Source organism: Cynocephalus volans, chromosome 15, assembly GCF_027409185.1.
Source record: "Cynocephalus volans isolate mCynVol1 chromosome 15, mCynVol1.pri, whole genome shotgun sequence".
Taxonomy (NCBI): domain Eukaryota; kingdom Metazoa; phylum Chordata; class Mammalia; order Dermoptera; family Cynocephalidae; genus Cynocephalus; species Cynocephalus volans.
The window spans coordinates 53,597,340-53,625,229 of record NC_084474.1 but is presented as its reverse complement, the minus strand read 5'-3'; the positions used below and the strand labels follow the sequence as shown (position 1 = coordinate 53,625,229).

The 27,890-nt window shown below is 36.5% G+C and overlaps 1 protein-coding gene across 3 annotated transcripts; it reads left to right on the top strand.

Annotated features, from left to right (window-relative positions):
- On the top strand, positions 1–27,600 carry FZD6 (frizzled class receptor 6). 3 transcript variants are annotated; one of them, XM_063079683.1, is made up of 7 exons: positions 1–130; positions 1,270–1,354; positions 15,428–15,624; positions 20,893–21,910; positions 24,341–24,489; positions 25,699–26,124; positions 27,126–27,600. In XM_063079683.1, exons 2-7 carry the CDS (start codon positions 1,274–1,276, stop codon positions 27,292–27,294), a joined length of 2,040 nt encoding a protein of 679 aa, XP_062935753.1. In that variant the 5' UTR covers positions 1–130; positions 1,270–1,273; the 3' UTR covers positions 27,295–27,600. The 3 variants fall into 3 exon arrangements, with proteins under 3 accessions (XP_062935753.1, XP_062935751.1, XP_062935752.1); XM_063079681.1 differs by having other exon boundaries at positions 1,045–1,354; XM_063079682.1 differs by having other exon boundaries at positions 118–130; positions 1,228–1,354.
- The last annotated feature ends 290 nt before the right edge of the window (positions 27,601–27,890 follow it).

Here is a 27,890-nt window from a genome sequence, read left to right as displayed (position 1 = left end):
CTCCAGCTCCCGGGCGGCTCCGGCGGCGGCTCGGGTCCCGGACACTCCCCGGAGCCGGCCGAGGTCGCGGGAGGACGGTGGGCTGGACGGGGACGGGGACGAAGAGTGTGACCTAAGACCGCCGCCCGAGGTGAGGCACCCCCGGTCCCAACTGGGCGGACGCGGGGCGGCCGGGCGGGTCCCGGGCGGGCTCGGGGCCGCGTCCGGGAAGGGGCGCGCAGGCCTCGCGCTGGCAGCCGCAGGTCCGCACCGACCAAAGTTTGCTGGGAAGTGGGAGCCCGCTCCGGAAAGGCGATGCCGGGTCCCCGCGGCGCGGAGCAGGCCGGGGAGCTGCGGCCCGGCCCAGGCCTGCGGCAGGTGCCCGGGGCATCCGCGTGTGTCGGGGGTTGGGAGTGGGGGTGACTGGTAATTCGGGCCCGACAGACTCCCTCCCCCGAGGACCGCCGTCGCCCTCCAGGGACAGATTTGCTCCTTTTTCTTTTCGACGGCATCGCCACCAGCCCGTGTAAACAAGTTTGCTCCTCCGCAGGAGGAATCCTAAAAGTCTCCCTCTCATTGGCCTTTTGAAAAACAGGAAGAGTATATCCCCAAAACACTGCCCCAAAGTTCAAGAACTCTTTAATCTTAAGGAATTTCCCTGGGCCTCGGTTTTTTTGTGCGTAGTCAGATTTTCCACAGGGGCCCTTAACTTTTTATGATTCTGTTAATCCTTTTTAACTATTCCTAACCACGAGCATTACTTTTTTTTCCCCCCATCCCACTCATCCAGTGTCCCCCTTTTACCCTGTGTTCCATACAGCACACACCTTCTATCATCAGTTCTCTAGAGATGAGGCTTTCCCAGCAAATGATATATTCTGTGCCAAGGCAGATGGGAGAGTAGGATCTCTCTAGGGCAGAATTTTCTGTCGTTTTCCAGTGTTAATTACCTAGGATGAAATTCGTAACTCTACACTTCCATGTTCACATTTGAGTTTAAGACAAATGTTGTTCATACACCCTCTTGGTTATTTTTACAGTAATTGACCTAGAACTCATTTTCAGGAAAACAGCTTCCTTTGAAATGGTAAAATAATGAAGTGAGGAATGTGAACATTTTATCTTTGGATTGGAGTCTTCTGAGAATGAAAAGAGCGATTAACCCAAGCCATGCGGTAAAATCAGGAATTTGAAGGAAATAGAAATGTTTACATTTTTCTTGCCGTGTATTTTTCTACCCCTCGTAAGAGGGCACAGTCTCTTCACCTGCGAACCAATTACTGTTCCCAGATGTATGAAAATGGCCTACAACATGACATTTTTCCCTAATCTGATGGGTCATTATGACCAGGATATTGCTGCTTTGGAAATTGAGGTGAGTAGAGCTTCATACCTTTTTGGAAAAAAGTTAATGCTCTGTTTTAGAATAAACCATAAATGTGAGTTTTATTTTTAAACATAGCAAGGTATTGCTTCAAGTTGTGCGCAAGTCATATTTTGAAAAATCCTTTTGAAAATTAAATGTCCCCACTGACTTGTGTTTTGTGTACATTTAGGGTTCTGTTTAGTGGTTTTGCTTAAAATAGAGTTTGTTTTATAATGAAGTATGATTACAAATGATTTCTAAATATCTCGCACCTGGCAAATATTGTGCTTTCTTGAATTGACTATGCTAGTTCCTCTGGAAATTCAAATTCCGAATTGTTTTCTAATTCACTGGACATGTAACCTGTATTGCCTGGACTAAAAATGAAGAAACCTATATGTTTTTATAAGTAGTTATAATGTGCACTTGACACAGTTTTTCTGAAACACATAAATTATTGGAATATTTTGGGACTGCAGACAATCTTTTACTAAAAAGTGATTTTGCTTTTTAAGCTTAACACTTAAATATTCTTTGTATGAGACTTGTTAAAAGAAACCACATGTCAGGGGAGGAGTAGAGAGTCACACTAAAGATTGCCTTAGGTGCCTCAGTTAACCCTGCCTGGTTTAGAGATATGCAAATTGCTAGGGAGGTGTGGGAAGAAAGAGCTACCTGTAGAGACAGGAACCTGCCCTCACATAGAGATTTGTTAGGTTGATAAGTCCCATGAAGGAAAGAAGACAAATGCATTGTTTTTGTAGTTTTTCTTCAGAAAGACTGAGGATAGTAAAGGCTTTTTTCCTCAGATTGCTGCTAAGAGATAAAACTCCTACAAATTTTATATAGAAACTGTGTTTAAAACTGACTAGATTTGACTTGGCATCTTTGAAAGTCTTCTGTTGTTGTTCAATTGAATAATTGTTTGACTACCTCATTGTAGACTCATGTGTAGAGTAGGAAAGCTTTTAGATACTAAGAATATGTAATTTAAAAGGATATTATTGTAACCTTTCAACGGTTTTTCAAACCAGGGCAAGATGTCCTTTTGAACATTGAACAAATGGTTTAGTGAGACTTTCATTGATTAATCAGAACCATTTTGATGGTTTGATTAAAATAAAGTATATAGTGGGAATACCATCAAGCAATAATTCCATCATTCATTCATATTTTCTTTGATAATATGTTTTATAACTCATGTATTGTGTTCTTAAAGTTTTTTTTTAAACATTTGGTTTCCTTCCTGTAAGAAGCTACATACATTTTCAGTTTAAATGCTGACAGTGATCTTAAAAATTCATATCGCTTAGACTAGAGTTTCTTGTCATAGAGTACTATTAGGTAGATAGGGGAGAGGCATCCCTGCTATTAAATGCCTATAATTGTAAGATGGTAACAACTAGTTTTTGTTTCACACATGTCTTTTTTAAAACCAATTGTTTCTGACTTTTATTATTTACTTAGCTTCTTTCCCAGATACTTTTGTGTCTGAATATTATCAATAAAGCTTTTTGTTCTTATCTCCTTTATTTGATAGCTAATATTACCAATCTCTTCATTATATAATCTTCCCTATATACTAGACTTTCTCATAGCCTTTACTAATGAAGTTATATTTCTGTAAATCATACTTAGGTAGACTTAAGGATACAAAAGAAGAAAGCTGTCAAGTATTTGCTTAATATCAGTGTTAACCTAAGTCTAAAAAAGGAGAAAGGGACAGAAGGGGAAATGGAAAAGCAAAATAATATGAACCTGGGTCAGACTATTAAGCCCTATATATAAATTTTTTGATCTATAGTATTGTGCTTTTCCTACTGCCCCATTCTTATTTTCCTTAGCCAAAGCATTCTCTCTCTCTTTTTTTTTTTTTTTTTTTTTGTCTTTTTCGTGACTGGTACTCAGCCAGTGAGTGCACCGGCCATTCCCATATAGGATCCGAACCCGCGGCGGGAGCGTCACCGCGCTCTCCCGAGTGCGCCACGGGCTCGGCCCCAAAGCATTCTCTTTTAGTTCCTGTATTTGATGTCCCAAATCCTATAAATTGAGAGTTGTAGATGACCCTAAAGATCATGCAGAGCTTCTTAATCTCTTTTGTGCCATTAACCGCTTCTCAGAATAAGAGAATGTTTGAAAACTTAAATAAGTAAAATGAGTAGGATTATACAGGAAACCAATTATATCGAAGTATATTTCTATTTATGGGTCAGGTTAAGAACCCCTGAACCCTTCGTAATACAGGTGAAAAGACTGAAGCCCAGAGAACTTATGATATGTCCAGCGTTTGAGCACGATGATCTGACACAGTCTTCTCTGTCCACGTGGACTGTAATGTCATCTTTAACAGTTTTTTTTAATACCCTCGATCCTATTGGATAAAGAAGATAATATTTCCTAATATTCAGAATGCAGAGTGTAAATTTCAGTCTTTGCTACTTCTTTGCAAACTTCATTTAAGTAAAAATTAAACTAGTTGATTTTTTTTTTTTTTACCTCTTTTCAGCTCTACCTCTCTTTCTCCCTCTCATCAGTGCCTTGATCACAAAATCTTGTTAGATTCAAAATAAAACCTTTAGCCTTCAGACTCTTCCCTCTAGTGGTGCCAAAGTGATTTTATTAAAATGCAAATTTCCCTAAAGCTGGAGAAATAAAGACCTGGTTCTAGAGTGGCATCCAGGACTCTTCCGGTGGAACCGTGCCTTCCCGTCCAGCCCGCCAAGCTTGTCCCTTCCCACATTGCACACTCTGCTTCAGCCAACTGACCTATTTGTAGAACTCAAATCCGTATTACTCTCTCTCACCTCCATACCTTTGCGCATCTTGTATCCTCTCGTGGGCCCTCTACCTACCCTTGTTCACCTCAGTTCCTTCAGGTCTCAGTTAAAGTAGTAACTGGTTTTTTTTTTTTTTTAATTTAATTTAATTTAATTTAATTTTATTTTATTTTTTAAATTTTATTTTGTCAATATACATTGTGGCTGATTATTGTTGCCCATCACCAAAACCTCCCTCCCTTCTCCCCCCCCAAACAATGTCCTTTCTGTTTGCTTGTCGTATCAACTTCAAGTAATTGTGGTTGTTATATCTTCTCCCCCCCAGTTGTGTGTGTGTGTGTGTGTGTGTGTGTGTGTGAATTTATATATTAATTTTTAGCTCCCACCAATAAGTGAGAACAGTAACTGGTTTTAGTGAAGCCTCCTTTCACCTTTCTCCCAAGTATGTTTAATCAGCTTACTCTCTACACTCTTATAGTACTTAATATATACGAGCGTTCTTTCTTATAACTATCATGTTGTATTGCAGTTATTTACATGTCTCTCACTAGACTGTGAGCTTGTTGAAGGTAGGGATGGTGTTTATTCATCTCTATCCCTAATGCCTAGTATATACAGTGCCTCTGAGCATGGTAAATGCTCAATTAAACCTGAATAAAGAAAAAGGTGGTATTTCCTGTCCTAATAAATCAGCAAAGAGAGTTTTTTCCTTCCAAATCTTTACCTTCCACCTCTATCTTCTACAATGTCCAAGTGAAAAACATTCTAATATTTTTGGGTGGTTTACATATTATCCTCTTGGGTTCTGCCTGAACCTAGCTCCAATAAAATATATCAGTTGTCATCCTCTATTTTCTTTCCCATATTAGCTCTACACCTGTTTTTTAGAATTTGCTTAAATAATTTGATTTTTAATCATTTCTATTTATTTCTATGAAGTGAAAGAATTCATCTTTGGATTGGACTATTGGATTATAAACTATGTGTTAGATTTTTTTCAAACATTGTACTTTAGTATGTAAGTTTATAGTCTAGTCAAGTACTAGATTATGGCTGCATGTGCCTTGGCTTTTGTTTTTGTTTATAAAATGTGTTTTATAGCTTCTCCAAAGAAGATATTGGGCTCCTGCTGGTCCCTGTTGAATTTCCAGTATTCACTGTGAATTAGTGTTAGGATGAGGGGCTGAAGAATTGTCTGATGATTATGGCAACCAGTTGTACTTTCTTAGCCACCAAGAATTCTGTATAAGTCAAGAGATCTATCTCACTCCTCTTTTATGCCTCAGTTTTCATTTTGTGACAGCTAGCCTATTTTACAGAATTTAGACATTTATGGTCATTGTTAATCTGTGGTTATATGAGATGGTTTAGAGCAGTAGTTCTCAAAGTTTAATTCATCAACCAGCAGCTTATAAGCTTGTTGGAAATGCAAGTTCATGGACCCCACCTCAACTTGCTGAATCATGATCTCTGAAGAGATAGATCCCAGGGAACTGTTTTAACAAGCTGTCCAGGTATTTCTTAAGAATGTTTAAGTTCTGAACCTAATGGTTTAGAGCAGGGATTGCAAACTTTTTCTGTAAAGGGCCAAATAGTATATATTTTTGACTTTAAAAACCATAGTCTCTGGCGCAGCTATTAAACTCTGCAATTGTAGCACAAAAGCAGTCACGGACAATTTGTGACCAGAGGAGTGTGGCTGTGTTTCAATAAAACTTTGTTTGCACAAACAGGCAGTGGGCCATATTTGGCCCATGGGCTGTAGTTTGCTGAGCCTTCATTTAAAGTACTTGAAAGTGTTTGAAGGACAGTATAGCAAGTAATAAACATCACCATGCATGCTTATTAATATGTTCACTGAGTTATATGTTATTTATTTTCCACATAAAATTTTTTTAAGTCAAATTTAATCACAAACCTATAGTATCTGAGTGGGTTATCTTGGTTCTTTAGTTTTGTTTCAGAGAGTGCTTGAAATAAGGGACTTTGGTTTTTTCTTTATTTTATTATCTGAACCTGAAGTTATTTGTATTACAAAGAGTTAATCTACAGTTCTGAATAGTAACTTGGTTTTGTAATGAAAACAATGTTGTACAGTCTAACTCTCCCATGTAGAAAAACAAATGGCTGCTGGTTTTCCATTGTGTTCATTTTGTTTTGTATCTAGAGCATTGTTTCCCAAACTGTGAAGTTGACGTCCCTTGAGAAACTGATTTCATCCAGAAAGAGCTGAGACTGCTAGGGAAAATGGAAACAGGAACGTTATATTTTTCTTTTTGAATTGCCTTCATTGAGGTCTAGGCAAAAGCAAAGTCATGTATTGTGTTTGGAACAACATGTGGTTGTTCCACTTTTAAACAATCTAAAGGGAAGTGAGCCAAACAAAACCCTTTCCTTTCCACCTGTTAACATGTATTATTAAAATGTCTCTATTCAATTAAAAATAAAAGGATGGAGAAAAACTAGATAAACATACCTTTAGGAAAAATCATTTCTATTGTGCAGTGGCTTTTAAACGTTTTCATTTTTCTGCTGTCACCTTATCTCCTTATTCTTGACCCTTGCACCCCCATATACAAGGAAAGAAAATGTTTGTTGTGATTAACCTTTTTGTTTTTCAGGAAGACTATCTGAAAATAGCTGCAGTTAATCTGAAAGTTAGATATTAATTACATAAAATGAAATAGATACTGAAAAGTGTTCCAAGTCAGTTGTCATTTTGTATAATAGATAGCTTGTGTAAAACAGGCTGTTAATAGTTTCCTCATAAGCCATTTGGTCAGAGGAAACTGTCCATGAAACCATGGGTGTGTTTTAAGGAGAGGGTGATAGTACGGTAGAAGTAGGCATTCTGATGATGTGAGAAATATGCTCATGCTACTTTCCCATGTCTTTAAGATTTGCTCAGGCCACTTGAAGGTGGAGTGCTGTTGCGTACACCTGATGTTATGAGTAGGCAAAAACACCCAGGTCATGAGAGAGAGCTTGGGTTGATGATCTCTAGATATTCCATTGTTATATTCAGTCTCTAACAGGAACTTATAACAAAATCAAAGTGAAAGGTCCTTTTACTTACGAAGGGTTAATCTACTTATTTGTATTTGTGTCTAACCATGGCATGTAGGGTTCAAGTCTGTGGCCTTATCAGCTTTATGTCCTCAATATGATGGACAAATGTCATGTCCCATGAAATAGTAATATGGTTACGGTCTCTGAAGGTGAAGTTGAAGCATAGAGCTGACGAGCTGATGTTGCTCTAAGGCAGTGGTTCTCAAACTTTGATGTGCATCAGAATCATCTGAGGGCTTGTTAAAACACAGATCACAGGCTGCAGCCCCACAGTTCCTGAATCAGTAGGTCTGGGATGGGATGGAAAATATGCATTTCTATCAAGCTCCTGGGGGACACTGATGTTGCTGAGTCAGGGATCACTCTTTGAGAACCGCTGCTCTAAAGCCAGTTGGTGAAGATGTGCTGCTGTCCCATGCTTGGTGAAAGCAAATTGCTTTTGGAGTAAAAAGCATCAGCCAGATATAGAGCTGCACACAAGGTGTCAGGGCTGTACTGTTTTTCTACAGTACACATCTGGAAAAGTATCTTAACCATTTGATTAGAGTTGCTTAAGACAATCTATTAAGAACATATCCAGTTGTACTGGATAATTAAAATGGACAGGTGGTAGGAATGACTACCCTTGAATGTTTTTGATGGTATCACCAATCTCTGAAAGTTTCCTTGGTCTGTAATATTGCTTTTGATTTTCTATCATGGTAAGGAGGGAGATCTCTAATGGTTTTTGTTTGGTCCCTCCTACCGTAAAATGTTTATTCAGAAAACCAGTATTGTGATTGTGCTATTGCTAAATATGGCTCTCTGAGAAATACACATGTCTGTACATCTTAGCCCCATCTAAAATTGTGTTCTTTCCTCCTTAATCTAGCACCCTCAGAAACCAATATAACAGTGTCTTACAACTAATTTATAAGCTCTTTTTCTAGATTGTGACTTGACCCTTCCAGGGCCTGCTGGAGTGGAACTCTGGTTATAAGTTGAAACATTGAAGAGTGGTGGGGATGGGCATAAGGCTATTTATTTTCTTCTTACAAAGTAAATCTTTTGGATTAGGAGGGTCTGCCTTGAGGGGTGCAGATTCAGAGCACTGTGTGAATACGCTGAACCTTGTCATGTATCCCCACTTCACATCTCTGGGTGCACTGCTTACTAATTACAGTATCACCAGATCTCTTACATGAAAGGGAAGCAAGTTAAACTGATATAATTTGGCAACCTGCAGGATCAAACTGTCCATTTGGTTTTCATCTTCTTAAGCCTTAAGTCCTTTTAGTCCTATGTTTTACTCCACATCATGAGTCAAGAATTCAGGGATGCCACTTTGTATTCTCTTCATAAGCCAAGCAGTGCCATTAGAAGTCCTCACCTCACACCACATTCTTTGAATAACTCATGCTCCTCATACTATTTTCTGGTTCTTTGACAGCAGCCACTCATTTGATCCCACATAGCCTTGCCTTCACTGGGAATATCATTCTAAGATGTACTTAGAATCTAAGTGATTACAAGGATAACTCAATTCAGTGTTTTGCTGCTATATGCCTTGGGTGGCCAGATTTCTATCTCGAAATACTAACAATATTCACTGCTTTTGGCCCCAATTAGGCCAGAAACCTAGTTCTAGAACTCCTCCCATTTTGCTGAGATCACTTGCAACCTATTCTTTGTGTAATTTCTCTACTATTTGGTCTTCTTGGTTGCAAACAACAGAAACCGACTCATTAATTTAAGCAGAAAATAGATATTGGAAAGAATCAGTGGGGAGTCTGGAGAACCAGGTTCAGAATATAGGGAGGAGCAAAGGGAACCAGGACATAGTTAAGATCATGCCACAGGATCAGTATGTTACCAGTGCCAGTGTCATTGGACACTTCCTGAACCATTGTCACTGGACACTTAGTTTGGTACTACAGGATTATTGACCCCAGGGCAGCTGCCCCCAATAACCTGACTATATCTGTTCTTTTGCACAACCCTCTCCTCAAGAATCACAATACCCGGAGCATCCCGATGGCCAGGCTTGGATACAGTGTTTTTGCCGCCAGCCTGCGTCCCTGCCTTCCTGCTTAGCCTCTGAGCGTCCTGTCTACTGGGATTCCCAGTGATGGACTACTGGGCAGATGAACACAGCGAATGTTCACTTCTGAGTGCAAGACAGAGTTGACAGCCAAGGAGAAAGTTTCACTGTAGTACCTACAGTTGTTTCAGAACTTATCTCCAGCTCCGCAACTCAAGTCTTTGTTACCCTCTTCATAAACTTTTGGGCCATGAATGTCCTTAGAGATCATTCAGTAGTTCATTGCTCTCATTTTACTGATGAATGCTCTCAGACTCAAAGACGGAAAATTATTTGTCAAAGGTGGCACAGGTAGTTAAATTAAATAGTTACAATTAAACTGTTAGAATTAAATAGTAGCTAGAATTTGGTTAAAATTAAAATGCTGATATTATATCCAGCAAAGGATTTTATAAAACCCTCCATATATTTTGGTTCTCAGTATCCATTTATCTTACTGTGTGGCTCAGGCTGTTTTTCACAATAGAGGTGTGAATTGTCTTCTCAATTGCTCACTTTTTTCTCATCTCTGACAGTGTTAACAGTAACTACTGTTTCTAGGAATTTCTGTCAGAGACTGACCATTTTCTTAAAGGAGCCTACCTTTTATTTCTCTGAGCATTCAAACTGTCATTAACAGGACGATTTTAGTTGTTATTGAATGGTAAAATCTCAAAAGCATTACTGATACTTTACGTTGTGATTAGTTATTGGATGAGTTTCTTTGAAAATGAAATTTGAAAATGGGAAATTAATAAGTGTGATCATGAAGGTGCTAGGTTACTAAGAGAATTGAGAAAGATGTGTCACTAAGAGGGAAGAAAGAGAACAGAATGAAGGGACCAGGAAGTTTGAGTATTTGCTCAATCTGTGGGTTTACGTAGCACTTAGTGTGCTAAATACTAGTTTAATAATATGGTAGAATTTAGAGTATAAAATTAAGGACTTAAGAAATATCACAGTGAGTCAGGTTAATAGTTCTTCCATCTCAAGGTTTGGTCTCTGAGAGTACTACCCAGGACATTTTGTAGAAGAGCATAAAAGATTCCTGTCAAGATTTTTACTTCAAAAGATTGGCGAAATATGCTCATCTCATTTATGTTTTCAACTGATTGGTATAGTGAGTTCAGTAATAAGCTGACTACCTATTATTTATTTATTTATTTGTTTGTTTGTTTGTTTGTTTGTTTGTTTTGGCAGCTGGCCAGCATGGGGATCCTTGATCTTGGTATTGCTAAGGCAGTGCTCTAACTACCCATTATTTAAAGTGCTACTATTCTAAAATTATTTGTTCCAAAATTACCTAATTCAAGAGGTAACATGTATCATCTGGAATGTGATAAAGATAGCTTGAGGTTTTAGAGTCTTTAATATGTGTCCTGTGAACATTTATTTTTTCGAACTGGAAAGTTTCTTTCATGTAGAAAGTTCCCAATCTTCTTTTGATATCTTTTCTTCCCTTCATCCTTGCTGGCATTTTTGCCTGTCTTGGTGCTTTGGGAAAGGGTAATTTCCAGGAAGAATTGAGTGACAGCATTGTGTAAAAGTTACAGGGGACATGCTCTGGAGTCATATGGACCCAGGTTCATATCCTAGTTCTGCTGCTTACTATTTTTGTGATTATACAAATTGCTTAACCTCTCAGAGTCTCAGTTACCTGCAAAGCAGAGATAGGAACATGCATATCACAGGGTTGTTGTAAAGGTAAATGGTAGAGCTTATGGTAAGTGCTGAATAAATCAAAGTTCTGGTTTATCATCAGTAGCTATAGTATTGGCGAAAGGAACTTTCGATCAGGGATAAGGACACAGTGGCTTTCCAACTATGATCTCTGGAGGTGCTTTGAGGTGACTAGTAGTGAAAGGGAGCAGTGAGAGGTATCTCAGTGGGGAGGGCTTCCTTTTCAGCTACGGCAGCTGCGCCTTTATTTATTTAAATGTACGGGGCTTCTCTGTAACCTTTTATTTAAAGAAAATACACACACACACACACACACACACACACAGAAAATAATTGACTTACAGGTCCTTTTAGGTCCCTTCCAAGTATAAAATTCTTTAAGTTTGTTAGTCTGCAGCAGAATTTGGAAGTTGGTGGCCCATATTGGATTTGACCTGAAGACATGTCCTACACAGGGTTTTAAATGTGTAAATTAAAGTGCCAAAATCTAAACTTTGGGTGATTTCAAATAAAAATCCTGATTCTGTTTTCTTGTGAAAAATTGATAGATCTGACAGTTGTCTGCCCGCATTTCCCAAGTAGCAGTCTGCTGCAGTTGAGTAGCAGCTGCTACCCCACTGCTCCCTATTGTCTAATACCCTTTGAATTTACCAGCCTGGCCTCTGAAGGTATTGCATTTTCAACATCCAGTTTATCCTTTACATAGTGTGTGAACATCAGCATTATTGGATTAAGCAACACTGGCACACTAGAAGAATTAAACAAGGGAAGTGACTTGCCATGTTTGCCCTGTAAGGAAATGGTTTTAGTATAGTAAAAGTACATGTGCGACTTTCATTTTGCTTGCCGTTGAACTGGATGATTAGTTCTTAAGTGCTGAGCCTCAGTTTATCAAAGCTATTGCAAAATGACTTCTGAGTTAGAAGAACTAAATACAGTGTGTTTTAATTCTTTCCACCAAAGGATCTGATTACCAGACACTCAAAAAATTTAGGAACTAGGCTTTTAGGGGACAGTAAACAAAGAAGTAAATGCTGTCAGTGGTCCATGCCTCCCCTTCTTCCACCTCATTCCCAGAGGAGGATACTCACAAAGTCTGGGCATTCTCCCCCTCAGCGTAGAGGAAGTTGAGAAAAGTACTGTGTTGTTTTGCTCTCCAGCAAGTTCCTGGTAGGTGGCAAAGGGTCAGGTCTCATGGCATCGTTTAAGTAAGATAGATATAGTATACCAACTGTGGCAGCCCTGTCTTTGTTCAGTCACTTTGCCTCATCAGGGCAGGATGAACTTTCCACTGGTCCAACATCCTCCAAAACTGTTGTCCCTTAATTGCTGGGTGTGGGTTCTGTATGTACCCTTTAAGTCAGATTGTTCATTGTAGTGCTCATCAAACCTCATATTTACTGATTAATTTTGTTGTCTGCTTGACTTTTCATTTACTAAGAAAGTTATACTGAAATTCTCATTATGATCATGGAATTGTTCATTTCTCCTTGTAGTTTTGTTGCTTTGCTTTATATATTTTAAGGGTTTTTTTTTAGGTGTATACAATGCTCAGCAACACATTTTAAAGTATATTGTTGCTATTATCCAGAGTATGAATGTTTTGTGGGAGGAAATATTTAGTTGGCTATACTGCAAGAAGTAAAAGTCCTCTTTCCTTTTTATTTTCCAGAAATTTCTCCAAGTTTATAGTTCGTTGATGAGACCGTTCCCTGTTTTTTTAATGCAGATGTGAATTTGGTTTTTTATCTTTAAACCTTTTCTCTCATTTCAGTGGCATTTAGAGAGGAAGGACATGAAAATATGTAGGTTCAGTGCATTCCCCAAAATAAGAATTTTCGTCTACTCTTACTCTACACATTCTCTTCGGGTAGCTTCAATCCATTTTTTCAGTTACCATATTTATACTGATGACTGTCAAATCTATATCCTTAACCTAAAGTCTCTCACTTGCATAGCTCTGTTTACTTAACTGTGTACTAGTAGATATCCATACTCAAATGTCCCATGGCACTTCAGACTCTCCATCAGCAGGAGAATAAATAAACAAATTATGGTATAGTCATACAATGGAACACTACTTAGCAATGAAAAGGAATGAACAACTGATATACGGAACAACATGATGAATCTCAAAATAATGATACTGATGAAAGAAGCTAGACAACAACAAAAATACTGTATGATTCCACTTACATAAAATTATAGAAAATACCACTCTGTAGTGACAGAAGCAGATCCATGGTTGCCAGGAGTGAGAAGTGACTGAGGGGACAGGGTAGGGGATGGAGGGAGGGAGGGATTACAAACAGGCAACAGGAAACTTTTGGTGGTGATGGATATAGTTATGACCTTGATTGTAGAAGTGGTTTCAAAATGTATCAAGTTGTACACTTTATACACGTTCAGTTTATCATATGTCAATTATACCTGAATAAAGCTGGGGGAAAAAACCCTTCAACTCTAAAAGGATTTTAACAGGGAAACAACAGTCCTTGCCCACCCTTGTCCACCCCCGTCCCAGTCCTGCTTCTTAGAGGCAGCCACTTGGAAGTCTGTTAGGTGTTTTCTGGTATGTAGGCCATATTCTAACTAATGTGCTGACTCTGTAATTTGTTCATTCATCAGTGTAGAACCTCAAGCAGTGTCTGTTTATTCTTTCCTATTATGGTAGTTGATCATTTATTTCTCTTATTCTACCACTTTTACTTCTCCTCCTAACCTCTTAATACAATTTTCAGTGAAGTCAGTAGTCAGTGCTAGCATTACTAGGAATACTAAATACTGTACACTGCTGAATGAAATAATATACTCTGATTACAATTTTTTTTTAGTATCTTCCCCCCCAGTTAATGCAGTAATTGCATTTTCCCCCATTTGCTTTGTTTTTTATGTACCTATGGCTAACTTTTTTTCTCTGTCCTAACAGACTTGTCAGACACCTACCAGTAATTTTACCAGATGCTCAAATATAATATAATCTGTCAATTCCAATCCCCCATTCCCACCCTCTGGAGACCTTTCTCCTTCAGCCTTTTGTCCTCCTATCAAATATGCTCTGATTGCTTCTGAATTTTATTTCTAGCTGTCATGCTGAAGATTCAATTTCTCTTAACATTGTCCAGTGTTGGATCAACTAATTCCTGAGTTCCATATCATTTTTCTTCCTAGTTTATTCATATATTCCTTCATTTATTTTGGGAATACTACATCTTTTAGTTGCTTCCTAAAAGAGGATACTTGACAGTTAAAATTTTTTATTTCTCATAGGATCAAAAACATCATTATTTTACCCTTACCTAAATGTTTGGCCAGGTGTAAAATTCTAGGTTGAAAGTAATTTTCCTTCAGAATTTGAGAGTCATTTCCTTGTTGTCTTCTCGCATCTGATATTATCAGATATTCAGAATTTAATTGATTTGCATATATTACGTTTTTTCCCTCTGGAAACATTTGTGATCTTCTCTTTATCTTGATGTTCTGAGATTTCTTATTGACAAGCCTTGTCATTGTTCATTCATTGTTCTGGAGAGTCATCCATTTATTCAGTAAATATTTATTCTAAAATTCACTCTGTAGCAAACATCGTTCTAGGCACTGGAGATATAGCAGTGAACAAAATAAAACAAAGACCGTTTCTTCATGGAATTTACATTCCAGTGGTGAAGGCAGAAATTAAGAAGTAAACTAGTAATATATGAAATGTCAGACACAGATAAGGGCTCAAAAGAAATCCAAACCAGAGAAAGGGAACAGAGAATGACAGGAGCAACTTGGTGAATGGTGACATCATTTACTTAGATGGGAAAGACTGTTTGGGGGATAGTGATGCAGTGGGATTGAGCTGTGCTTTGGATATGTTAGATTTGAGGTGCCTGTTTACAGCCAAATGGAGTTGTCCAGGCAGCACATACTTATTCAAGTGTAGGGTTCACAGGAGAGGTGGGGTCCAGATGTGTTTCCTCTGAGGAGTGAGTGTAGATAGAGAAGAAGTCGGGGGACTGAGCTCCGGAGCATTCATCATATAGAATTGGGAAATGGAAGAGGATCAGAAAAGGAACAGCCTGTGAGATAGGTGGAAATCCAGGAGAATTAGTTACCCTAGAAGACAAGTGAAAAAAGTGCCTCAGGAGGAAGATAGGATCCCCTGTGTCACTGTTGTCAAGAGTTGAGTAGCACAAACACTCAGAAGTTACCATGGGATTTGCAGAGTTTATCCATTACTCTGATAAGTGGTTTCACTGGAGTAATCCATGCCTTCTTGAAAAATGTATAATTGAATAAAATAATAGTATTTCATTGTGTAAGAAAGGTGCATAGGTCTAACAGACTAAACGAAGTTATCTCCTTAAAATTTGATGGTATTGAGAGGGAGATTTATTTAAATTCTTTTGAAGTATAAGTCAAAAGGTATATATTTTAAACAGTAAATTAATCAATTTCATTAATTTGTTATTAAAATGTTTTCTAACCTAATCTTTTTGTTTTTCTTAACAGCATTTTCTTCCTCTTGCAAATCTGGAATGTTCACCAAATGTTGAAACTTTTCTTTGCAAAGCTTTTGTACCAACCTGCACAGAGCAAATTCATGTAGTTCCACCTTGTCGTAAATTTTGTGAGAAAGTATATTCTGATTGCAAAAAATTAATTGACACTTTTGGGATCCGATGGCCTGAGGAACTTGAATGTGACAGGTAAATTATGTTTTCCACTGAAAGCTACTAATGGTATTTTGATATTGGTGTTAATGCTCAAGAATGTTAGTGACAGACTTTCATTATTTAATTCAACAAAAATTTATTGCATATTTATTATATACCAGGCACTATGGTGGTAAGTGTTACAGACATAATGGTGAGCAAAAAACAGACTTGGCGCTTGCTCTCGGGTAGCTTACAGTGAGGTGGAGGGAAAGATGGTAATCAAGTATTTATGCCAGGAAATGCAAAATTATGACTGTGGTAGATACAACAAAGGAGATGTGCATAGTTTTATGAGAACGTGTAGTAGTACCTTTGTCCTGAACTGGGGGAAAGGGAAGGAGATGACTGTTGAGCTATTGTATAAAGGGTAAGACAAAGGTAACTAGGCAGTGATGTGAGGGAAGAGCATTTGGGGCTGTTAAGAGTAGCTTGTGCAGTGACCCTGTGATGGGAGGGAGCTTGGCAAATTCAGAGAACTATAAAAAGCCAGGGCTGCTGGAGTGATGAGGATAAGAAAGAATGTGGTGCAGGATAAGGAAGGCGGGAGAAACAGCAGTCAGACCATTCAGGACCCATCTGGCATGTGTTTATGCTAATAAAAAATGAGAAGGTCTTCAGGTGTTTTGAGGTAGGAATGGGGATCATGCTCCTGCCAGCTTCTGTGTGGAGCACGGCACTTGTGTCACAGCCTGCTGAGGTGTGGGCAGCTCTCCTTGGCAGTTCATCTTAGGAATCCAGGCTACTACCATCTTGCAACTCTGACAGCCATGTAGATGGGGGAGAGAGAAGGTAGAGAACTCACACCTTTTTAAATGCTGTAGACCGGAAGTACTGTGCCTTTTCTACTATCATTCCTTTTGGCAAGATGTCATTCATATAGTTCCAACTGAACTAATAATAAGGACAACGGGAAATGTGTGTCCAGAAGGGAAGAAGGTATTCAAGGCAGAGGAAGTGCCAAGTGCTGCCAGTCAAAAAGAACATGAACTCGTACTGTTTCACTAGAGTGGTTGGGGCAAAGGGCAGACTGCAGTGGGTGAAGGAGTGAGTGAAAAGTACAGCAGGACACATGGACAGTTCTCAGGAAACTGGCTGTGAAAGAGAGGAAGAGCAGTGTGGTCACCAGAAGGGGAAGGTCAAGAAGAGTCTATTTTAATGGGAAAGAACTGACTACTTTAAGCACTGCTAGGAACAAGGAAGAGGCCAGCATATATGGGCAAGAAGAGATAATAAGTTTTCTGAGGAGGTAGGATCCCAAGCACAAGTAAAATGTTGACCGTGGATGGGAGGAGCCTCCATTGTGTTAGCAGGAGAGAGGACAGGATTGCTAGGGATATATGTAGGTTTAGATTTTTGGTAAGAGTTGTTGCACAGATTCCTATCTGATGGTTTCCATTTCCATTGTGTAGTAGTAAGATTCTCTTTTGAGAGTCTGGGGAAGAAGGGCATGAGTTTGAGAGAAGTGGGAGTAATAAAGAGTGGGAAGTGAGTAGACTGGTGAGGTTTCATAACATTTTAGATAAATCAGGTGATCCTGAGTTTGTGGTGGATCTGACATGTTGACATCTTCTCTAGCAGTGCTGGGATGCCTGGGACTAAGTACAGAAAAAGCAGATAGTTTGGTTCATCTGTGGTTGGGGTTTTGTCACATGGATTCAGTGCAAAGATAAAGGAGCAGTAGTAAAAAAAATGAAGTACAGTAAAGGGGTATTACTGAAATGATAGCCTATGAAAGTCTAAATGGATGATGAAGTGAAGAAAGGAAAGGACGGATGTATGGAGACAGAGTAGAGGGGATCCCCAATGAGACTTTTTTTAAAAAGGCATAGTCAGTGGGAATTTTTGAATAAATGAGCCACAAGGATAGGAGCTTGCAGACCAAGGGCAGGATGCTTGAGTTGAGTTTTGGAGATAGTGTGCACTTACAGGTTGTAGCAGGGTACCTGGTATGACCATGATTGCAGGTGGCCAAAATGGGTTAAGGATAGTTACTGGAGATGAGGAGGTTGAGGAGCTAAGAAGCCATAGGACCCATGGATTGTCCACAAGGATGGTCAAGTCACCAAGAATGATGACAGGAAAAAGAGAGGAGAGAAAACTGCTGATTCATTCAACAAATATCCGTTGTACTCTTACTATATGTCAGGACTGTCCGAGGCACTAGGTATGGCAGGCAAAAATTCCTGCCATAGTAGATGTTACATTTTAGTGGAGGGAGGGAGAAGATGAAATGTAAAAGTTATATTTATATTAGAAGATGATCAGGCTTGTGGAGAAAATATTTGCTCTTTCTTTACGGGCTTGCCTACTCAGTTTCGAAGCAGGAGGGTTATAAGTTACAAAAATTTACACTGGCATTTATACTATGATTACCAACTCTTTTGGAGTTTTCATTTTTGTAGTCTGATTTTTTTGAGACACTGACACTTTTTCTCATAATTAAACCAAATCAAATTTATTTCATGTTTGAGAATGTTTGATACATTGAATTGGGAACTAGAATTCATTTTTTAAAATTATTTAAGCCCTCTGTTAAACTCTATCCCACTAATATAAAGCAAATTCATAAACATCCCTTTATAAAATGTTAACTGGGTCAATTTCACATAAGAACAATTCTGATGTGTTCTAACCAGAGAAATTTTATTTTCTTCATTTCCGTAAATGAAGGCTTTTGTGGCATCTTATTTATTTTGAAAATACAAAGAAAGAAGGGAACTACTGATTAAAACCCTAACTCTGGCTCATTGAAAAGTTTCTAACATAATGAAAGGTTTAACATAGCTTTGTGGTAAAAACATAGACAGCTTTGCTCTTTGAGAAATGGTGGAACTGTGTGCTTATGGCATACATTAGGCTGTTGGTCACTTAGGAGAATGCCTTTGCCATTCCACTGCCTTTGTCTTGGAAGGAAGGTAAAAAGGTGTAGTAATTCTTTGAGGCCTGTGGGTTCCTCAGCTTGTCGCAGCACAGGCATACTTCTATATGTGAGGAGTTTTGTGGCCCACTGGACTTCTTTTCAGCTCCGGCTGCAGCTGCTCCCTGACAGCTTGCTAGAGGATGAGTCCCTCTCGTTGTGACCTGGTGCCTCTTCCCTTCTCTTTCCACACACTTTTCCCACAGCAGTGCACACCCACCATACCCCCTGAGCGGCTGTGGAGTCTAATCATTTTTTGTTACACTCTTTTTCTTTCACTCATTTTCCTGTCTTTTTTATGATAGTCAAACTTTTTCCACTCAAAGGTATTGCTTTGGTGAAAATGTACTGTCCTGACATGATTTATCAGCAGGCATTTCCACCCCTCACCCACTACACTATGACAGATTTTTAAATTAATAAGTTCATTTTAAAAGGAAAATAATGCAAAAGTGCTTAATTAACAGATATTTTTATAACATGAAATATTCTACTATGTTAAGGTCAAAATACTATACTTGTTACATATACTTTAGACCAGTGTTAGTGTAATATTTTGGCAGGGTGAATTATCTTTATTGGATATAAAAATATCAGGCATACACTTATTTTCTCTCAAAAGAAATATTTAACCTGGGCCTTTCTGTGATAGTGAATAAGTTTTGGCTTGATCATTTACAATTAGATGAGAAAGTAGGATTTTAAGCACCATTAACTCATGAATGAAGCTTGTTACTAATTCACTGACCTTTTGCACATTAGTCTCCATGATTACTTTTATTTTCTATTCTCTAGACTCTGGGAGCTTGTAATTTTAAATATTCTACTGACATAGTGAGACCTCGTGTAAGAAATTGGGGAAGGGAGCTGACTAGCTTTTTGGGTTTATCTCTAGACTGAAGAAACCATAGACCCTTTGTGGAACTCACACACTTCTGATAGATATATAATAATTTTCAAGAACAATTGAGTAATATATAGTAAAGTTGCAGATGCTCATGCCCTACATTCTAGGAAATCCCCTTCTATAGAAGCTCTAACACAAAGAGTTATGCACAAGAATATTGATAATAGCATTATTCCTAATTTTTTTAACAGTAAAAAGTCTAAAAGTCTATCATAGAAGAACAATTAGTAAATTGTTATGTACTTACATACTGGAATACTACCACACAGTTGATAAAATGAATGCTGTTGATTCATATCTGTCAACATGCATAAATCTAAAATATATAGTGATGAGTTTAAAAAAAGAAATTGCATCATGATGTATACAGCATGATGTCTATATAAAGTTAGAAACCTATGAAACAATACTATCTAAGTTTATAGTTAGTAAATAACGTAGTAAAAATATTTTTAAACTCTTGAGGAGAACAAAAACTGAATTTGTGGTAATGAATACTTCTGAGGAGAGACAGAAAAGGGAATAAGAACCAGAAGGGGGTAATAACTGTATCTGTAGTGTTATATTGCTTCATTTTAAAAGACATAAAGCAAAACTGCTACAATATTATGTTTTAATAAAGCTGGTAGGTACATGAGTGTTCATTTTATGGGGGTATATTTTATTATTCTCTCTTCCTATCTAAAGTGTATTTAAAATGCTTCCTTGTTAAAAACCCCCACCATTTTTTTAAACCATATAGATCCTCCAAAATAATATTGGTGTGTACAAACTCAGTCCAGTGATAAAGTTCTGCCCAAGACAGAAATATCCATGTGTATCACTCAGGTCTGTCCGTAAACAAGGGAAGCAGCCAGGCCAACGTAAGCAAAGTGGTGACGTGCGGTAAGCTGGTCCTCAGCCTACCTCGTGGCGTTCTTCTTGCCCTTCTTTAAGTACTTGAACTCTACCCTATCCGATCCAGGGAAGGATCTCAATTCAGTCATTTTAGTTGTCATCACCTTAGTCATATGTTTTATTTACTTTGCTTGTGGGCATTAGAAAATGAGAATGAATTTCATATTCTATAAACAGATAAGCCAGCACTTTTTTGTCTGGAGACTACCAATTAAGATAAATTATTTCTTAAATATATAATCTTAAAAGCAGAAAATATTAAAATTTTTTAATTGACTAATTGTTTTCCAAGTGAATTTTTATGTTCACCTGCGTTGTATTTTATATGTATTAGTGTTTTGGGGTCTCATTAATAACCACAAGTTTTTAGTCAACTTTAAAGCTTTGTACCCAGCTCTAATCTGTAATTTATTTTTGTATGTCTTCTCATCAATTATGAATGCATAAGGTAATAATTTACAGTTAGAAAGCATAGCCTGAAAATAGTAAATCAATAAAAATGTTGACTTCATAAATTTGATTTTTATAATCTTTACAGATTACAATACTGTGATGAGACTGTTCCTGTAACTTTTGATCCACACACAGAGTTTGTTGGTCCTCAGAAGAAAACAGAACAAGTCCAAAGAGATATTGGATTTTGGTGTCCAAGGCATCTTAAGACTTCCGGGGGACAAGGCTATAAGTTTCTGGGAATTGAACAGTGTGCACCTCCATGCCCCAACATGTATTTTAAAAGTGATGAGCTAGAGTTTGCAAAAAGTTTTATTGGAATAGTTTCAATATTTTGTCTTTGTGCAACTCTGTTCACATTTCTTACTTTTTTAATTGATGTTAAAAGATTCAGATACCCAGAGAGACCAATTATATATTACTCTGTCTGTTATAGCATTGTATCGCTTATGTACTTTATCGGATTTTTGCTAGGCAATCGCACAGCCTGCAATAAAGCAGATGAGAAGCTAGAACTTGGTGACACAGTTGTTCTAGGCTCTCAAAATAAGGCTTGCACTATTCTGTTTATGTTTTTGTATTTTTTCACAATGGCCGGCACTGTGTGGTGGGTGATTCTTACCATTACTTGGTTCTTAGCTGCAGGAAGAAAATGGAGTTGTGAGGCCATTGAACAAAAAGCAGTGTGGTTTCATGCTGTCGCATGGGGAATACCAGGTTTTCTGACTGTTATGCTTCTTGCCATGAACAAAGTTGAAGGAGACAATATTAGTGGAGTTTGCTTTGTTGGCCTTTATGACCTGGATGCTTCTCGCTACTTTGTACTCTTGCCACTGTGCCTTTGTGTGTTTGTTGGGCTATCTCTTCTTTTAGCTGGCATTATTTCCTTAAATCATGTTCGACAAGTTATACAACATGATGGCCGGAACCAAGAGAAACTAAAGAAATTTATGATTCGAATTGGAGTCTTCAGTGGCCTATATCTTGTGCCATTGGTGACACTTCTTGGATGTTACGTCTATGAGCAAGTCAACAGGATTACTTGGGAGATAACGTGGGTCTCTGATCATTGTCATCAGTACCATATCCCATGTCCTTATCAGGTAAAGGCTATCATTTTAATTATGTCACTATATTCTTTTAACTTAGAAAATGTTCCCTGGAAATATATTTTTATTAGTCATTGACACAAAATCAGATTTCAGGTGAGAAAATTTAACAGACATAGGGAATCAATTGAAACAGTAAGTGTCCCAAGAGTTCTTTCTTCAAACTTTAGCTTCAGTTATAATAGTAAAGTGCCTCCTTTAACTGCTCTTTTATAAATTAAATTGGGTTGCAAAGGCAGATTAATAGTAGTGAAGAACAGAGTCAGAAGAACAGGCCTTGTCATAGGGAGAAAAAGAGAAGTAACTTCTGCTGAATTGGGGATTGTTTTTAATTCTTCAGTTAGTAGGGAAAAGCTTTTTGGGTATATTTAATTTGATTATATTATCTTATAACTTTTTGAATAGTATAGACTTATAAAAACAGAATTTGATTTTTGCCTAACCCATTCTGTCTTTTCTTAACTGAAAAAACACAATTGAAACAAAATATGTTTCATGTATTTCTGATGCTTATTTATAATTAGTATAAGGGTGATGTTTTTAAGATTTAAAAGTGTAAATTTCTGAAAATATAATATTTCTTAAAGCATTTTAGTTGAGGTCTTAAAAATTTTTTTGTTTTGTTTTTAATAGACTTTATACATTATTTTTGAATATTTATATATGATACTAACTATATTGAACATGAGCACTGTCATCAGTGTATCAAATCAAGCAATGTGTGGGCTGAATTATGTTACATAATTTATATTCTAGAATGTTATTGCTTTATAACATAGTGCAACCTCTTTTTTATACTGATATGTGGGGATAGCAGTTTTACTTGCCTTACATGCTGTCCATAGTCTATTATCCATAGTCTGTTTTTACTGTATACTTAATAAGAGAACTGTCTCTTAAAGTGATCCTGCTATATTAAATGTCCCCTAGAATCCTGTCTTTTTGGCAAACTGGGGGGAAGAAAACAACTATTACATACTGACAAAAAGTTTAAGGTCTATGGTTTTTAAAAATTATGTTTCGTGTAAGAAACTATAAAATATTAGAAAACAAGATTATAATCTTCAAGTAGAAAAGTACTTAAGTATGATATAAAATTCAGAACCTATGAAAGAAAAGATTGCTATATTTAACTAAATAAAAAATAATAATTTTTTAAGATTCTGCATGGCAACAAAAAAAACCCCATAATCAAAGTCAAAAGACCAGCTGGGAAATTTATTTGCATATCACATCATAGTTGAAGGGCTAATTTCTTTTATTTATAAAGAGTTTCTACAGACCAGTAAGAAAAAAAAAACAACAAATTGATATAAAAATGAGGGTTCATAGAAAATAAAAATCAAAAAACTATTCCTAAACATGTAAAAAAAATGTTAAAGTAAGAGAAATGTAAACTAAAATTATTTTCCTGTTTATGATATGGTGAACATCTAACGGTTTTATAACCATTGTGTTGGTGAAACTGTGGCAAAATATGCATTCTCAGACTTTGCTATTAAGAGTTTCAGTTAGTTCAACCTTCTGTGGAAAGCAGTTTGACAATATTTATTGTATTTAAAATGCACATAATCTTTGGTCCTGCCGTTCTAGGAATTTAGAGACATATCTGCTCACAACTGTGAGTAATTACATAATAGAGAGATAGTCACTGCATCATTATTTGCAAATGGCTATAGGTTGGAAGTAACTTAAATATCCACTAATAGGGGTGGTTGAATAAGTTATGGTTCATACACAAAGGGATAGCCTTTAAGAAAATGAAAAGCTGTATTTGTACTGATATAGAATGGTCTCCAAGAAATATTAATAAGTGTAAAAAGCAAGTATAATATTTTGATACTTTTGCAACATTTAAAAATAGTATTTGAAAGTCTGTGCTTGAAAGAAAAGTATGATTTTAATTTTTATGAAATTTCTACATTTTCACATTTTACTGATATTCATTTTACACTAACCTACCAAATTTTTATAAATATTAACAGTGTGTAAAGACTGTAAACTATACGTTGTTATAATGCACTTGAATGTATTTTTTATGGTACATTATAGTGAAGGAAAATTTGTAAATTCTTAGAGGCAAATATTTTAGCAAGCATCAGAGGGTGTTGTACGTATATGGGAATAAATGCCAGGAAATCATGCCAAGATTTAGGAGAGTGTTCCTTAAATATGTTTTGGTAATTTTCCTTTTCTAGAAATATATTTTAATACACAGCTAAAGGTTCTTTGTTCAGAACATAGGTAGAAAACTTATTGCAATTAAAGTAGTGTTTATTGTATTGTATTTGTATTATGTTATTTCAAACCTTTTATAACAAAAGATGAAGATTTATAATTTTTGTTAAGATTTTAGATCAACAATATAGACTTTTCACTTTAAATATATCACCAAAAATTTTATTATTCACTGTTTTTTTGTAGGCAAAGACCAAAGCTCGACCAGAATTGGCTTTATTTATGATAAAATACCTGATGACATTAATTGTTGGCATCTCTGCTGTCTTCTGGGTTGGAAGCAAAAAGACATGCACAGAATGGGCTGGATTTTTTAAACGAAATCGCACAAGAGAGTAAGAACCTATTGAATTATTGGACATTGTTTTAAAATAAATAGATCAAAATACCAAGGAATTATTCAGATCGTCATTGCACTAGAGTTTCATTATATCAACTATTATTTTAATTTGATGAGCTGACTGAAGTTTGGAAATCTTTTTCATGGAAGAGATATGCTTTATTTTGGCATTTTTTATAATAGTCTCTGACATATACTATTCTGTTTGAAATATGAATCTAATATTTGTAAAATGTGCATTTTCTTTTCATGATTTATAGTATATCCAATATTATTACTGCTATCATTTAATTCATTATTTTTTGTGCAGCATTTTAAATAGTTTTATCCTTTTTTTACCAATGATAAAAGATTAAATGGGATCAAATATATGTAAGGAAATCTGTAAAGTATGATTCAAATATAAGTGATGTGCTATGATCACTATTTACTACCTTTAAGTTTTATTACACACAGTTCTGACCTAAAATTTTACTTATTTGCCTTATCAAAAATGGTAAAAATTCAAACTTATGGAATACTCTGTAAAAATATAGATTTACATTTATGAGTAAATAGTTTTAGTTATTAATATACATTGCATACAATGTACTATAGAGTTTTAAAAATTGTTTTCCACTGGTTTTATTAATGAACTCTTTGTGGTACAAATTTTAGAACCATAGAACTTTTCACAAACAACTTTTTGAAGTCTGAACAATTGCATTTAACTGGACTTTATAAATTTGCACTCATTGCATATCTATCCCATTTGTATACCCACTAACTTGAATGTAGCTTGCTAACTTTAATGTTAGAAAATAAATTTAAACAAAGATCATTAATTATATTCTATATCCTTTTTCTTCTGATTTATTTTTATATTTGACATATGTATATAGGATACAAATACAGATAGTCCCTTACTTTATGCTGGTTTGAGTTTCCTTGTGCTCATCCTTTGGTTTGCCTATTTAATTTCTTACCAGTTTACTGTTTATGCTGACAAAAGCAACTAAGTGTATGTACAAAAGATTTCATTTTATGGAAATCTACTTATATAATAGCATTTATAATCCCAGATTTTGGAAGTAATATAAGTCATATAGAATTTCTAACTTTAATGATTGGGGATTTTTGGCAAAAGATACATGATATCCTTTATGGCTTCAACTGTAACACTTAAAATTTATTGAGTAAATCCTCCTCTTCGATTTTCTTACAGTCCAATCAGTGAAAGTCGAAGAGTACTGCAGGAGTCATGCGAGTTTTTCTTAAAGCACAATTCTAAAGTAAAACACAAAAAGAAGCACTACAAACCAAGTTCACATAAGTTGAAAGTCATTTCCAAATCCATGGGAACCAGCACAGGAGCCACAGCAAATCATGGCACTTCTGCAGTAGCAATCACTAACCATGATTACTTAGGACAAGAAACTCTGACAGAAGTCCAAACCTCGCCAGAAACATCAGTGAGAGAGGTGAGAACAGACGGAGCAAGCACCCCCAGATTAAGAGAACAGGACTGTGGTGAACCTGCCTCCCCCACAGCGTCCACCTCCAAACTCTCTGGGGAACAGGCTGACAGGAAAGGCCAGGCAGGAGGTGTGAACAAGAGCGGCGTATCTGAAAGTGTGCAGAGCGAAGGAAGGTGAGATTTAATTTTGTTATCTAAAATCATCACTAATTTAAATACTGCATTCTACATTTCTTATTAAAGCATAACATCTGGAAAGAAAGCATTTTATATGATGTGTCTATACTCTTAGTCCAAGGAAGTTTGGGTTCAGCCTATAAATTTGCTATTTAGTAGTTTAATTCTTAGCTTTGAGAAGAGCCTTATTATATATGTTCAAGTAGGAAAGTAATATTCATTTCTATGATAACTGTTAAGAGTTGCTTGTACATTTAGGTAAATGTTTACTATTCCAGCTAAGTTTTAATTAATACTACATTATGGGTACTGTCTAAAAGGTGTCATTTTATACAAAGATGATTATAAAATGTTTTTATTTTCTGAACATGAAAGGATATTGACATTATCTTTAATGAATTTTCCCAAATGGTCTCAGGTGACCAAAACACAGGTAAACATCAAATTAGCCAGAATGCAGACAGCTAACTATACAGGTCTCAAGGTTATCTTACCTAGCCTTCTCAAACTGGGCGAAATGCACTTTCTCTGTGTTCCCATGACCAGCTTTCATATACCTGGATTGTAATTAGATACATGCTTTTATCCTCCACTAGATTTGTAAAGTGCTCAAAGGCAGAGCTGAGGTCTTACTTGTGTTCCCAACATCTTATACGGTGTCTGATCCATGGTGAGAAATCAATAAAATATTTGCTAAACTGAGGACAGGAATCCTGCTTTATTAATTGTATTCCCTACAAAACACCATGCTCAGCACATGCATGGGGTAGTGCTTGATGAAGTTTCTGAAGTTAGTGAAAATTGTATTTGAAAAAAAATTTATTTGTATTTTGAAGTATTAACATATACCTAGAGATTTTAGTTAATTATCCTCTGTTAAAGGTGGACACTTGGGAGGTAAAACTCATGAAAAATGGGTAGCAGTTATAAGGACATCTGGCATCATATTTGTGTTTGTGTATGTATATATATCAACGTTTTGTTTTTTTTTAATCTAGGATAAGTCCAAAGAGTGATATTACTGAAACTGGCCCAGTGCAGAACAACAATTTGCAGGTCCCCAGTTCTTCAGAGCCAAGCAGCCTCAAAGGTTCCACATCTCTGCTTGTTCACTCGGTTTCAGGAGTTAGAAAAGAACAGGGTGCTGGCAGTCATTCATATACTTGAAAAACATTTTATCCTGTTACTCAGAAGTGAATTCATGTTACACTGGAGGTGAGCAACCAATGCACTGTCTTGTAAGAATCACTGTTATGTTCTTTTTTTGCACTTAAGGCTGCATTGTCTACTGTTAATACTGGAGAAAATAGATTTCAAGAATAATACTATTCATTTCACACAAAGATTAATGACAACAATATACCTGAAAAACAGAACCATGTGGGTTAATAATATTTTTAAAATTGTGTGGGAGGAGAGAGAGGAATCTTCTTTATTTATGAAGATTCTGCTCTCGTTAAAAGCATTTTAAGATGTACTATGCTATTTCACTTTTTTGATATAAAATCAAGATTTTTCTTTGCTGAAGTATTTAAAACTTATCCTTGCATCTTTTTATATATATATTTGAAAATAAGCTTGTATGTATTTGAACTTTTTTGGAAATCTTGGAAAATCTACTCAAATGTTTTTATTATATCATTCTTTTATTTTAGCACTACTTTTGTAGCTTTCACACTGAATTTCTGAGAAAAGTGGAAAATAGTATTCTTTTATAGTATAAAAGTAGTTGATACATTGATACACCAAAAGGTTTATTATGG

Coding starts and splice junctions, on each gene's coding strand:
- FZD6 (XM_063079681.1), top strand. CDS start 1,184: ATGTTTACATTTTTCTTGCCGTGTATTTTTCTACCCCTCGTAAGAGGG. Junction 15,625..20,892: donor GAGGAACTTGAATGTGACAG/GTAAATTATGTT, acceptor TAATCTTTACAG/ATTACAATACTGTGATGAGA. Junction 26,125..27,125: donor AGTGTGCAGAGCGAAGGAAG/GTGAGATTTAAT, acceptor TTTTTAATCTAG/GATAAGTCCAAAGAGTGATA.